Source organism: Egretta garzetta, unplaced genomic scaffold, assembly GCF_000687185.1.
Source record: "Egretta garzetta isolate BGI_Z169 unplaced genomic scaffold, ASM68718v1 scaffold759, whole genome shotgun sequence".
Lineage (NCBI taxonomy): Eukaryota > Metazoa > Chordata > Aves > Pelecaniformes > Ardeidae > Egretta > Egretta garzetta.
In genome coordinates, this window is record NW_009260944.1 from 734,718 (window position 1) to 749,761 (window position 15,044).

Sequence of the window (15,044 nt, forward strand, 5' to 3'; positions counted from 1 at the left end):
CGATTAAATAGCGAGGCGGCTGTACCTGGATTTCGTGGATGCGGCCGAAGCCGTCCTTCCAGAAGAACTCGTAGAGGTTGTAGAGGGTGTTGGGTCCGGGCATTTCCTGCAGGCTCTTCACCCGGCCCAGCCGGCGCGGGGTGGGCGCCAGCAGCTCCCCGGCGCCTGCCCCCGTCTCCTCGCCTTTGTTCTCCGCCGCGGCCGGGGAGCCACCCTGCACCTCCAGAGGGGGGCTGCTGGAAAGTTTGGGCAGTTGGTGGAACCCGCTGGCGAAAATCGCGTGGTAAAAGTAAGTCCCCTCGGCTTCAAGCCTCTGCTTGCCTTTCATTGTCAAAACTCTCGTGAGGAAAGACATGTCTCTGAATTTCAGAAGGGTCCACTTTGCTCCCGCTGCTGCTTTTTACTCGGTTGCTCTTTCTTCGCTGCCTGCTTTTACTTGTACAAGCAGCACTTCTCCAAACTCTTACTGCATGAGCATCAGTTTACACAGACCATTATTTAACGCTCCCTCCCCTAGGGCTGGAAAAGGGGGGTGGGTCTGGGATGAGACTCGAATAGAGCGAACCTATTATTTTGTATAATTCAAATCAGATAAATTTACCCATTAAGCATGCAGCCAAAGTTTTGTTTTTCCCCTCTTTTCCCCCGTTGGTTTGGCAAAAAAGCTCACATAAGGATTATCCCATCTTTCTCCTTCATTAAAAAGGTGGGGTTAGGGCTATTTTTGCTGTGGCATTAATTCATTCCCATATGCTAGAAAATACTGTATTTTCTGCAAGAAGTTCTCTTAGTACCATTCATCCTCCTGTAACATATACGGAAAACATTTCTGCATCCACATACAAATAGTAATGGTTTTACACAGTAACCTTACAAACAGTTCCTCTGATTTACAATATGCAGGGGTGTCATTTGTGTTGCAGAATGATTTATCTTTTGGACAGGATATACTCCATAAGCAGCTTGTGTTAACTTTTGTAGAAGATAACCAGTGCACTGTAACTGTATAGTGTTCCACCACAGTTTTTCCTCAGTTTGGCTGCATAGATCTATAATCACACAGAAAGAACTTGAGCTCCAACCTGCATATCCATTTGTTTTGCACAATTTCAAAAGCGTTTGTGCTGTCTTCATACCTATTTCTGTGCAATTCTGAAGGTGTTAGTGATAATCTGTAAAATATTGATCATTAGTTTCAGAAATCGTGTGGAAGAAAACACCTTGGTGCTTTAACTGAATCACAAGCTCAGGTAAAACTTGCGGACAGAGGAAAGTCTCACGGAAGAGCCAAATTTCCTCCACTTAGTTATGAATAAACTGCTAGAAGAGTAAGTCTAGTGAGCTTCAGAGTTACTTGCCTTTGTTTTCCTTCTGGTTATTTTTCTACATTTATACGTTTGAGGCTGCAATCCAGTTAAGATTTGTGTATATGCTTAATTTTACCACTGGTAACTCCGCTGAAATAAATCTACCTCTGAAGTTGGACACATGCATCTGTCTTTGTAGATACAGCAGTAGATATTACAGGAATAAAAGGCAGATGGTAAGCAGTCTCTATTCTGTAAAGTACATACTGGTTTAAGCTAAAATAGTGTCTTTAAAATAGGCTTCATCATATGTGAAAGGGTCCGGAGAACAGCAACAGAAAAAAAAAATAGGAGGTTTTTTACAGTGACATAAGGAGGAGGTTGAGAGAATCATTAGTCTGGGAAAGATGACTATGAGGAGCATGACAACAGCCTACAGATGTGTACATCTTTTGTTAAAAAAAGATGCGTGTCAGCAAGAGAAGACAGAAGATAATGGGCTTAGTTTGCAGCTACGGGTTTCCTGGTTTCAGGTAGCCTTGCTATCTCAGGTATTTTAGGTAGCCAAGGTATCTCAGGAGGTTATGTAATTGCTATCACTGAACTTTTTAAGACGAGGTTTGAGAAGGCACATCTGGGTATACCGTGGTCTAGGTTACCTCTGGAGTTTCCCTTTTCCTCCTGCATTTCTACATGGTGTAGCTACGTATTTCTTTAATATTTATCTAAAGATGCTTCGAGAGACACAGTTACTTAGTGTATTGGGTTGAGCTGCATAGCGCTGTGCTTTCTGTCAGTGTGTAGAAAGGTGTTGGTAACACACCAGTGTTTTGGCTACTGCTGAGCCATGCTCGCACAGCACCAAGGCTGTGTCTCCAACGTTCTCCCACCAGCACCAGTGCGCTGGGAGGGGGCAAGATCTTGGGAGGGGACATAGCCAAGACACCTGACCCAAACTGACCAAAGGGATATTCCATATCATATGGTGTTGGCTCAGAGGTGAAAGCTAAGGGAAAAGGAGGAAGAAGCAGGGGGCATTAATCATTTATGACGGTTTTTCTTCTGGAGCAACAGCTATGCATACTGAAGCCCTGCTTCCCAGGAAGTGGCTGGACATCACCTGCTAGTGGGAAGTAGAGAATAAAATCTTGTTTTCCTTTTGCTACTGTGCGCGGCTTTTGCTTTTTTTATTAAACCACCATTATCTTAACCCACGAGTTTTCTTTTCCATCTCATTTTCTCCCCGCCTGTCCTGTTGAAGAAGGGGGTTATAGAGCAGCTTGGTGGGCATGTGGCATCCAGCCAAGGTCAACCCAGCACACTGACGCAGTACTTTAACCTTACAATACAGCTTGGTGGCACCTGGTGTCCAGCCAAGGTCAAACCATCACACTCAGAAAATAAATACTTATGGGAAAAAATCTTAAAACCAGCTGGTGAGTGTGAAATTCAGAAGATTTTATCATCATAAGTAACTGAAAGGCTAATTCTGCATCTCACAGACAGCGGATGACAAGAACAACAAGGAATACTTCCCGGAGCAAGCAGATGCACCGAGATGTCTGCAGGAGGATTTCAGAACAGGACATTTCTTTATTCAACAGGAAAGGTGGACACAAGTCCTCGAACATGCAAAGTACAATCCAAACTGTCTTAAATTATCTGCACGATCTAAACTACACTTGCCATATTCTAAGAACAATAACCACAAAAATTTAAAGCTGTTGAACAACAGAGGTCTCTAGATTGTAAGTCAACAAATAGGAAGGAGTGTGTAATGAACACCGATATAACCCCTTAGCTATATATATTAAAGGTTATATCAGAATTAAAAAAAACCCTTAATATCAGTACTAATAATTTGAAATCTTTTTTTAAAATTTATGCAGTAGTTCTCCAGCTTTAAAAATTTATATTCAGATTCTAATTCCTAGGTTGATGCAGGAATATACGCACCCTTCCTAGAAACTGCTGCCAACAGCTATCAGTATGGTTGGGACTTTTTATTATTATTTTAAAGTTGTACACCATTAAGATAATGTAACGCATCTGCATCTGCTTTTCTTAATATGCTGGTGAGATAAATTCAGATAGATTATGCTGTAGAGGCTACAGTTTTGCAACTAGCAGTAGCTTTCTCTGGTTGTACGCTTTTGCAGTTAATTCCATATTTGGACATTCGCTTTTCCCCCACCATTACCTCTTTCCCATGAAAATCATTGTAGGAGAGAGCGTTTTCTAGCCAAGCTACTTGAAAAAGAGTTTCAGAAGTTTTGTCTTGTAAGTGCTTCACCAGAAGAGTACCTGTTTTCCCTCTGAGGAATTTCTGGAGGTGGCAGTAGTCCCAGCAGAGGGACTATGTTGTGTAACCCCTCTTTCACTCAGTCTTCTAGGCAGCTTACTTGTTAGACTTTTTGTTTCCTTGTTTGCACTAAAATGGTCTGAAACACAGATCCCATCCCAAATAAACAGATGAACACTCAGAGAATATGGGTTTTCAGTAAAATGGGGAGCTGAAGACAGCAATAATCATCCATATGCCATTCGCTTCAACTAAAGCATAGAACCTGCGTACGGTGTGCAAGGCTGGACAGAGGGCGTGCTGTGTTACGAGCTTAATGTGATGAAGTAGAGCTGTCTTGTCTTTAATTGCAGCCAAGGCAGCCACGCTCCTTCACACCTGTAGTGTCTCTGAAGGATTATTCACTACAGAAGGTCTACCTTGCCAGGCCGTCATTAAACAGTTACCTTGTTCACTGGTGAATCCCCCAATGTAACGGCCACCTGTATACATTTATAGATATTTACTAGCTGACCTGGTATGGCATGTAAAACAGCTGCAGACCTTCAGATCTCCTTATTGGTAATCCTCAGCAAATCTTCAGTATCAGTCAAACATTCTGTGATCACCAGCTATCAAGTTTATATGTGCAGCATTATATTTACAATCACAATACAGCCAATTCCAGGAAAAAATTCTTGCTATCCATCCTGCTCAGTCCCCTCAGGAATTTGATGCTCTGTCTGCTGTCTGGGTAGACTTCGCTGCTGTTGTGAAGATAGTGCTCAACAGTGGAAGTCTAAGGCAGTCTCTCCCATTATTCACATGCAAATATCTCTTAATGTAAAAAAAGAAACCACAAAAGTTACATGAAAATCTCAAAGTACATAATGAACTTTGAATAAGATTTTATATTTACTGGCTGTCTGCTTTTAAAGAAAAGGTGGAACGTATGTGCTGTTTGAGAAGAGCCTCCTAACCCGGGAGTGCCTGTGAGACACCTCCATTACTGCTTGCTATCTTGTATTTTTATTAGAAAGTGCCATCAGTGGTTTACAAACAAAACCAAAACCACCTCATCCTGAAGAATTTCCAGAGTAGTCTAGAGGCACCGGCTGAGTATAAGAGGAAGAAATAAATGAATAAAGCACAAAGCAGCAATGCATTAATGATGAAAATTTTCAAATTTCTTGGATATACCAGAAGAAGGATCTAAAGGGGGGGAAGGATGCCATTCTACAACTCTCTATATAAAGCGCACCTTCCTTGTGCAGAAGGAGGTACGAGCGGATGGACATCCACAGAAACATGATTTTTACGCAGCACAGGTGGTAGATCAGTAGTAGGCCTGAGGACCAGCGGGCCTAAAAGGCCTGCGTGCCATAGTTTGTTGTAAGCGAATAACAGACGATAGAAGGGTCACAAAAGAGGTTATCAAATAGCCCCATTTTAATGTCCAAAAAAAATTTATAAATAATAGGTATTTCTAGGAGGTTTGTTAGATGGAGTAGAAATGCAGAGCCACTAGAAGATGCAGGCTCAGGTCACTATTACAACATCGCTATACAGTAGTTATCAATTACTCCGTAGTAACCCATCAGTGCAGACACAGGTTTGTTTTTCTAAGAAGTCAACTATAGAAAAAGAATACTCCAGACACCAATAGCCAGGTTGTATGGTGGTTAAACAGCCAAATAGAGGAAGGGAATATGTGTGAGTTTGAATGAATACACATGGGCTACCGCAACACAGAATGTGTAATTAAACGATTTGCTTCTCTGCTGTGCCTGATCATAATTGCGTGGTTCGGTTTGACTTCCAAATTAGAGTTATTAATGTACGTACGCGCCGTTCACATTGTTGCTTTACTGACACGCTTAGCGTCCTTACTACTGCAGCGTCTGAGTTGGGAGGACAAAGGTGCAAACTGCAGCATGTTAAATAATCAACATTATGAGTAAAACCCCAAATTTACGCTACAAGAGGGAGGTGAAGCTGAAAAAACAATTTGCTAGAGTAGACATGAAAAAGAGAAAGGAAGGGAAGAAACCAACAAACATCTGAAAAAGCAGCAGAGGGATTGCATAGTGAAGGGTTTAGGGTGTAACCTAAACTGGTGGAGGGATCAGCATTGCCTGACCCCATTTTCCTCCCAGATAGAATCACAGACTTCAGACTTGCTTCAGTTAACAGAGGTCCAGTAGTATCGCCACAGAATTCCCAGGAATAATGGTGAATGTAGCAGCCGTGATGTAAAACCTCCTTCCAGTCCACAAAACCCCACCGAACTGTAAAGAAGGGAGAAGTTACACCATCAGCACTAGCCAACCAAAACACATCGATATGTCTTGGAAGGTAAATATTTTCTCCTACTTCTGCAATCGCCCAGCATGTACATTTATCAGACTTCTTAACAGCAACTCAAAAACACACTCACAGTTCTGTAAACAATGACATTTGTCCTAGCCTGCCGGTCTGCTGAGTTTGAAAAGTTGTTTTATGTAACTAGTCAGTTGGGACTTTTGTTATTTCAAACAAGTTGGAGCACATGCCCCTTCACAGAAGTGCTTCAGTTTTAGTTGACTTTTGGTATGCAACAGGATCGCAGTATAAGCCAAACCTACTGACTGATAATTTAGATTACCTATTATTTTTGGAGGATAATTTGTCTCCAAATCTGCAGTCACACTGTTCTCTCAGTCTAGACCCCCTCATGGGGTCATATTAATTGTACTTTGTTACCTTCACTTAGTTATTTCTAAATCCAATTTAAACATGCCCTCCTCTTTGCACAAACTCTGACAAGAGTTCAGTTGAAGCTTTCTCTGTCTCCCAATAGCATCAGTATTCAGAGTCAATGGTTACATTACCATCTTACCAGGAATTCTGTTTTCTTAGAATTAGTCTCACTTTTTAACAGACTTGGTTATATCTGGCCTGTAGATATTCCAACATTATTTTATGATGTACAGTATGATAAATATTATACTGGCTGTTTTACGTAACTGTTTAAAGTGTAATTTATGGAAGTAAAAGAGATTTGATCGGAGGCATTTAGCTCTGCCCAAGTGACACCTTCAGCTATGACTGGGCAGATAGGCTCTTCAGAACATTTGCACGGAAGAAAGGCTGAAAAAGAGTGTTGAAATGTCAGCAAAAATTTTCAGTGTAGTTTGAAACATCTCTTCACCGAAAAATCCATGGAGTTAGTTGTGATTTTTGCCTTTTCTGACTGTCTTCAAACCCATCTTCCAAAAGATCTTTTCAAGCTGTGAAGTTACTTCTTTGGAATTTTAAATGCTTTCTAAATTCCCATGCTTTATTCCTGAAAAGGGGACAAAATTGAACTTAGCAGGCAACGAGGTGAGGACAGAGCTTATTGGTAATTTACTACTGAAGCAGCTTTAGTTTAGAAGAAAAATGAAAATGGCTTCTCAGTGTTTGGTTTCGTCTACCGTATGACAACAATTAAAATCTTAATCGAGTATTGTACAAAAGGAAGATATTTAAATCAGAGCAAGCTAGCCAGTCCCAGGTGTCGGCAGCACTTCTGCATGATCTACTCTTTAGTGCTCAACAAAAACCCCACGAATCGACTACAACAGAGAAGCCAGCTCTATGCGTAGACTTTTTGTAGCAGGTTTAGATCCTTATCCTGTGCTTCTTTCCGCGTGCCACATTAAATTATCCTGAGAACTACTTACCTTGAAGTCCCGAGTTTTTAAACACACTAGAAAAAAGGCACGATTAAAAATTATAACCATTGGGAGGGCGTAAGGAACCAGAGGAACAGAACCTGAGTGCAGTTCAGTGCTTTGCCAAGCTGAAATGCTGCTGAAACTGCCACCCCCAATGTCACCATGCCCATTTAATGAGTAACAACGGTGTCCTTCAAGCACTGATGTCTTCACAGACACTTGCTGGTTTGCCACAAGGATGAAGAGCACGTAAACACAAGTTTCGGTATTGTAGCCTGTCAGAAACACAAAAAAAAGAACTATTGAAAATGACAATTGCTCAAGAAGTTTCCTCGGTATGGAATTCAGCCTAAGGAGGTGGCCAGGGAGCAGAGTAAAAGCTTTTCTTTCAGCAAGGAAACCTGAATTACGTCCAAGAAAATCACACCTCCTCTGTCCAGACTTCCAAGAAATAATGTACTTACCCCAAAGTTCACCTGCCCTCTGCTGTCGCACGTGGCTTGAAACACAGCTTTACCACACCAATCCATGTTATTTTGCCCCCGGTTTAGTGAGAGTCATAGAGCAAACAATTTTTCTTCTGGGTAATCATCTAGCTATCACTGTTCGTTTGCAAGTCATCTGGATCCCTGAACTGCACTGCACCTTGCTGCTGCTAGGAAACGCGCGGTGTTGTGCAAGCACACTCCCCTTGGGAACAAAGGCAGCATCTCGGAAGGGTACGTATGCAGCAGTGCAGCCGCAGAATGCCAGAGTTTCTTCACATGCACCAATGTCAAGGCAAGCATGGAGCTCTCAGCCATGTTGTTCCCACAGCCTACTGAGCAAGGGATCTCGCTGTCCACTTGTGCAAGCACAGCATTGGCCAACACGAGCGACTGATAAAGCATGCAAGGACCTGGCTGCGCTTCAGGAGAGCTGGGGCCCAGATTCTTTGGATTCAGGCTCCAGGGCAGTGGGAGCCCACCACGCACTGCCTGCTTGCAGTGAAGCATTACGACTGCATGTCCCTGACTTTTCTACCAGGTAATGGGCGACAGGACAAGGGGAAGTCACCTCAAGTTGCACCAGGGGAGGATTAGATTGGACATCAGGAAAAATTTTTTTAGTGAAAGGGTTGTCAAGCACTGGAACTGGGCTGCCCAGGGAAGCGGTTGAATCCCTATCCCTGGAGGTATTTCAAAGATGGGTAGACGAGGTGCTTAGGGACATGGCTTAGTGGTGGGATGGCAGGGGTAACAGTTGGACTTGATGATCTTAAAAGGTCTTTTCCAACCTAAACAATTCTGTGATTCTGTAACTGCAGCCTACAGTACTGCTGCAAACAAAGACACCCACCCGACAAAACACAGTGCTGAGTTTTGTGGCTGAACAAGCCAATTTGGTTTCCCAGAGGGCTGGGATTCCAACTAATTCTGGAGTGGCCCGTTGTGACCGTCGGGCGAGGAGTCGTAGCTTTGAGCGCTGCCAGCGGGTGGGAGCCGTGAGGGGCCAGTACCACAGAAGCCCCAGGAACCAGCCGTGTTTGGTGGTGACTGGCCCCTGCCTGAAAAGCGGAATCGGCTGACCGTACACCAGCACAGAAGCTACCATGCTTTTGTACCAGCAACCCTTTTGTAGCGAGTAAATGCGTACCAGCCTGCCGCTTGCAGCTACAGTCTGGAGCAATAGCAGGAAGTAATTACTGCAGTAGTCATATCAAAGTAATTAAATCTAAAGTTTGAATACTAACACACTATCGCTGAAGCATGGAGTCATTCTTACCTTGTAAAATTATTATGCTTTACTTGATGCTGAGCGTACTGCATCCCACACAGACCCATTACTTAGAAGAGTAAGATCATTAGTCATCATAGACTTGGGGTTTTTTCCCCCCCAAGTTTATGAAGAGTGGAGAATAGTTCCAAAGCAGTTCATAAAGCACGTTAGAATTACGCAGGGGGACGCTGGCTGCCTGGCTCAGCTATGCCATTGTCACAGACCCCTCCCATTACACTAAATTATCGTTTTTCCACTAACTGTTGCCTCAAGAGCTGGTCCAAACTACTATTAGAAGTAAATAACGCTTTAAAAGTGGGGAGAGGAAATCAGCAGCATGATACAGCACATTCATCTCTTCCATATAAGCCACTCAAGCCCTGTCATGGCCGGTCCCAGTTTGTGAGGCAGAAGACTCAGAACAAGACAAAGAGCCATGCTTTATGGAGTAGGGCTGGAACAAAGCTTAAACTGAACTAGATCAGTTCCATTTTCAAAATTACCTGACTCTGAGGCAGACTGAACAAGCCCATGTGTTGTGAATCATGCTTCCAGCATTTCTATATTCTCAATTTAGGAATTTATGCTAATAAGAAACAGAATGGATATTTTTCTGAAGCACATTTGTCGTATAACCACGATAGCTCTACCATACATGCTCCTTCCAGTCTGGGAAGGATTTATACTAACCTATTTTGAACCAACAGATGAAGATCGATGTTATTTCACAGGTTGTTCCTAAAGCTCGACAAACTCTCAGCAAAAAAACCCCACCCCGTAATACAATACCAAGTAGCATAACCATTGTGATAGTAAGCAGATGTTCTTTAAAAAGCATTCTTCTCCACAAACCACCACCGCCTCTCCTCAAATCTTCTAGAAATACACTGCAGTCTTCATTAACAATAAAGCCCCCCAAACTCGGGAATCTTTCCTTCACACCTCAGCTGCCAATTCACCAAGTCAAAACGCTTTTTGATTTAATGACTTGTGTAGTGACATTGCACTGTTTAGCCGTTATGATGGTTTTATTGCATGGTTAATAAATAAAATATAAATGACAAGGGAAACAGCTTTTATTTCAGCAACTTCTCAACAGTAGCAAGAAAAATGAGGAAAACGGAGCACAGGATTTATTTGTATTTACTAATGCATTCCTTGAGTTTACTTTGGAGACAGAGTCCCTCTTTCTCCTTGTCTTCGAACTTCAAAATATTTCCAAACAATTTGTTAGAATTTTAAGACAGTCATAAGTATAAATTAGCTCCCAGTTTAAAAATACTATGTAAAGTGCTCCTATCAGGATTTGTTCAGCTCAATGAATGATTTTTATTTAAGCATTTTAAAAAACAATATTTTGTTGAGCAGACACAATAATCAGATAAATAATATTTCAAACATCAGTACAAACTTCATTTACAAAACCTTTCCAGAATTCTTCTGAAAAAGGATCTTCAGCTGATAAAAATAAATTCTATTAATTACCCTGAAAACCAGACAGGTATAACCAGGATCCAGTCACTGGATAATATCTTTCCTGTGGTAAGATTTAGTTCCTTTTTTTCCTTTCACACTCACCCATGAGAGCACATATATTGCTAAGTAAATATGTGGCTATATAGATGCATATAAAAGAAGTCTTTTAAAGGACCTGTGAGAAATTTCAGCTCCATATTTTTAGTTATGGAAACAGGTACATGGATCCACAGTTCTAACAAAACACACAGGAGGAGGACATCATTTCCGGAAGCGTTTAAATAGCGGATGGATGTGTTTATTTGAAGATGCCTTACTCCGTGAAGAGTGGTATTCCATGTAAACTGTATCATCTGCTCCCGACATAGAGCTCATTGTGCCCGTACGACGCGACACCTGCAAGTAAGGGGAGAGAAAACATGTGCTTAGTGTGTGATTAGACAGACCGACTCTCACCTACTGATGCCCTCTGGGTACTGGGCAGCACTCTCCATTCAGTGACCTTAGTGCCAAACAGCCTTCGAAGTTCTTCTTCTTAAGAAGAATTTCTACAAAGAAAGTCACTGCCTGCCACTCACCAGCAGTATACGAACGTACGTACAGTTTCATATGGAAAGATACCCTAGAGTGGGAATTCCTAATGCATTTCAGCACAGTGCCATTTAGCTAAAAATTAACCCTAAAAAATTTAGTTACCACGTTGTAGCTTGATTTTGGCTTATGGATCAATAAATGTTTCAGGCTATTTATTTTTCTTATATCTGTTTCCGAAAATGTCATACTACTGCCTACAATAACAGTACTTCTCTTGAAAATGAACCAAAGTGGCCCGTACGCTTCTGCCCTCTGGGCATGAGGAAATCAGGGCATGACTCAAGGAGCACAGTGCCACCACAAAAGACTATGTGCTCTGAAGACGTGTGTTTTAAAATACTTTCATTGATTGTGACAGATTTTCTTCAAAATCTGTAACAATAGATCTGTCATCTTCTCCCTCAAATGTGATGGAGAAGGACATGAATTCTATGCCTAACTTCTTTCTAGTGCCCAACAAGTGAATTGCTCAAATAGCTAAGTGCTAATGCAGCTTAAAAAATAAATCTGTTCTCCAATGTTTCACAAAGATACTAGGGCAGCCGTGATGGCAGCACATTCAGAATTAAAATGGAACGGTCCAGTTCTGTCGCTTTTGTGTTCATCCTTTCCAAAGCATTCTTCGTTACCTGAGCTGACTTTGAACCGTATTCTCCAGCAACCACTTCCTCCTCAGCATCCAGGTCAGATGCTTGCAGGACTTTCTGGAGAAGCTGCTGCTGTTCTTCTTTGGATGAAAATGAAAGTTCTTCTTCTTCCATGCCTGCAAGCTTTGTTATTACCTAAGAAACAGAGCACAGTGTAAGGTGAGGGCTCTTCCTCCTCAGCGATAGCTATTCAAAACCCAGACAAGGATTTCTGATTCCACATCCTCTTGGAACTGCCTTCAACTTTTATCAATGGTCTGAAGCTTAACACTATGGGTAGCACATACACATATAAAATCTTGCAAAGTGGTGTACATATATACACACGCACACATCCCCTGTTATATTCTAGCTGCAAATGCAAGGTACAAAACTTTGGGGGAAAAAAAAAAGAAAAAAAGAAAAGCTCTGGACAGAGGATGTCAGTCCAACACTGTCCATACCAGCTTGACCAAGAACCCGGGACACAAGCACATATAGCTCAGATGCATATTCAGCTTACTGCAAGGTTAGCTTCACGCTGCGGGCTCTAGATTTGTCTAGTTTAAGAATTAGTACTTTATATTTAACAAAAATAATCCACTAGCTTTCCAGAAGAGAATTCCAGTGAGAATTTTAGCACAAACATTGAGGAATGTGGGGAAAAAAACCCTCACGAATTGAGATGCACGATCAGTTGCTGAGAGACAGTGCAGCAACCTGCAACAAAGCACCAGCAGCAGAGCAAACGGACTCTTTCAACGGTTGTGTACTTCTACACAAGGTAACTTCGCTGTTAAGCTTGTTCTCTTTGAAATTCTTCGGAATGCAAGAGGTAACCGTGGATGCAGGGCACATGCCACCTACTGGCAATGCAGTGCCATATACTCCGTGAGCGGAAAAACCTCTTCTGAAGAACTGAAAAGCTCTCAAGTTTCTGTTACAAAGCATTACAATAGGCAGCTTGCTTTCTTAATTAGAGGTATTTTGAAAATTTCACAATAAATTTTCCTGTAGTTAAATGCATTTCGGTAAACATATGTTTATACACGAGAATCTCAGTTTCCCCACTGTGTTTCCAACTTGAAGAGGTTTTGAGAAAAACTAATTCAGCCCTTTGCCTTGATTATGTACTGTTTCCCCTCCTCATCTTCATTTTTCAGCTTACCTCTTGTGTCAATACAATTAGAAACTAATTACCTCAGTAATCTGGGCTGGATCTAATCACAAAGACTGACAAAACCATGTAATTACAGCTTAAGGCAAAAACAAATCCATGTTAGGTGCAAAGTACAGTTATTGAAAAAAGGCGTAGTGAAACACTAGAGCAAATAATCAGCGTTGTGGGCTGTTGTCAATGGCAATTTCTAATTTGAAAATGGATGTCTTTCAGTCCTAGCTTTAAGAATCCATGCAGGGAAGCAACCTGTCCTACTATACAGCTAAAGAAACACTGTGGTCCCCCTTCTTGTTTATTTAGACATGCATGTGTTACGATCATCTCAAAAATAAAGAAAAAGGAGTCACAAAAAGCCACCTGAAGCTGCGTTAGCCTGTTTCCAGTTGTGGTTGCATGACAGTGCTGACGTGAGTCACAGAACAGAAAGAATTTCCACTGCAGCATTGTTTTTTAAGCTGTTCAACAGAAGCCAAGTTTAAAGTCATCCCCAATTCTTTGATATAGTGAGGAGCTTTGCTATTGGTTTAAAATTTAAAATACCCTACATTTCAGCCTCTAAATAAAAACACGATACGGTTACTAACTAAACTATGGTTAGCTAACCAAAACAAACCCACTAGACAATTAGACTCCAAGCAGTAAATTGTGATGACAAGGCTCCTATTTAAGAAGCAAAGACAAAAGAAGTGATTTAGCAAAAAAATATTAATCCAATCCTCTTTTTGGTGAAAGGCAGAGAATGGAGCTATTGAGAGACGACGAGAAGAAAGTAAGTCCTAGGGAAAAAGTGAAAACTCTTATCCTTTTAAAAGAGTAATGAATTTTTAGTAATTTAGGCATTAGGAACAAAAATTCTGAAGGAGAGGACATCAGCACTGAAATAATTACCTAAAGATGAGGCAGAGTCTCCATACTTGGCAGAATAAGAAGGCAAACATCTGCTGGGAATGACATACATAGTTGATCCTGGCTTGGAATGAAGAAACACAATAGATGGTTTCTTGGAAGTTTCTCCCAGCCCTATTATTCTTTGATGCCAGCTATGACTAAGGCTTAAAGTTTGGGAAACAAGAAAACAGATATTCTAACGTTTTGCTCCTAAACTGCAAATAAAGAACATTCCAGTACTGGTCAGCTAAAATGTTGCTCCAGATACTCAGCTGCCACTTGCACTGCTTTTTTAGCATGTTACACCAAAGCTCCTAGGACTTCCTTGCAAAATAAAATCCCTCTATTTTAATCTCTTTCTTAGTTCTAAAATCAAAGGCATTCAAATATAAGTAAAGGGATTTCTCTTAATCTTCTTGGCTATAGCCACATAGATGCATTTGCTGTAATTAGTTGCAGCTTAGTACAATCTACAATTTTGTCAAAATACACTCACTACAAAGCAAAACAAGGTTTTTACCTATAAAGACTGTGACATGTCTGCTACGGTGTAAGGACCCCCTTAAAGCCCTCTTTAACATGCCAGTGATTACAGAGCAGTATTTACTTCAGCAGAGCTGCAGTGCAGAGAGGTTTTACGCGTAGGGATGTCCCATACCACGCGTAATGCCTCACGGGGAAAAACTCTTCAATAGCTCGTCTTAAGTGCAATCACAGAATGGCAAAGGTTGGAAGGGACCTCAGGAGATCATCTAGTCCAACTCCCCTAAAGCAGGTTCACCTAGAGCAGGTTGCACAGGACATCATCCAGATGGGCTTTGAATATCTCCAGAGAAGGAGACTCCACAACCCCCCTGGGCAGCCTGGTCCAGTGCTCCGTCACCCTCAAAGTAAAGAAGTTCTTCCTCATGTTCAACTGAAACCTCTTATGTTTCAGTTTGTGCCCATTGCCCCTTGTCCTGTCGCTGGGCACCACTGCAAAGAGTCTGGCTCCGTCCTCATGACATCCACCCTTAAGACATTTGTAAGTGTTTATGAGATCTCAGTCTTCTCCAGGCTAAACAAGCCCAACTCTCTCAGCCTTTCCTCATAGCAGAGGTAGAATCATGGAATCATACAATGTTTTGGGTTGGAAGGGACTCCTAGAGGTCATCTAGTCCAACCCCCCTGCAGTGAGCAGGGACACCGCTAACTAGATCAGGTTGCTCAGAGCCCCATCCAACCTGGCCTTGAATG

General features: G+C 41.8%; 2 protein-coding genes across 2 annotated transcripts in view; both read right to left on the bottom strand.

Moving 5' to 3' along the window:
• LOC104133721 (cytochrome P450 27C1) overlaps positions 1-464 on the bottom strand; it is a 19,065-nt gene extending 18,601 nt beyond the window's left edge. The window contains exon 1 of the mRNA XM_009647154.2: positions 26-464. Coding sequence (XP_009645449.2) covers positions 26-355 — 330 coding nt within the window. The 5' untranslated portion in view covers positions 356-464. The remainder of the gene's footprint in view (positions 1-25) is intronic.
• A 6,095-nt stretch (positions 465-6,559) lies between these two features.
• Positions 6,560-15,044, bottom strand: part of ERCC3 (ERCC excision repair 3, TFIIH core complex helicase subunit) — a 27,959-nt gene continuing 19,474 nt past the window's right edge. The window contains 5 exon segments of the mRNA XM_009647160.2: positions 6,560-6,913; positions 7,293-7,561; positions 10,696-10,801; positions 10,803-10,916; positions 11,744-11,896. Of these exon segments, the coding sequence (XP_009645455.2) occupies positions 6,908-6,913; positions 7,293-7,561; positions 10,696-10,801; positions 10,803-10,916; positions 11,744-11,896 (648 nt within the window). The 3' untranslated portion in view covers positions 6,560-6,907.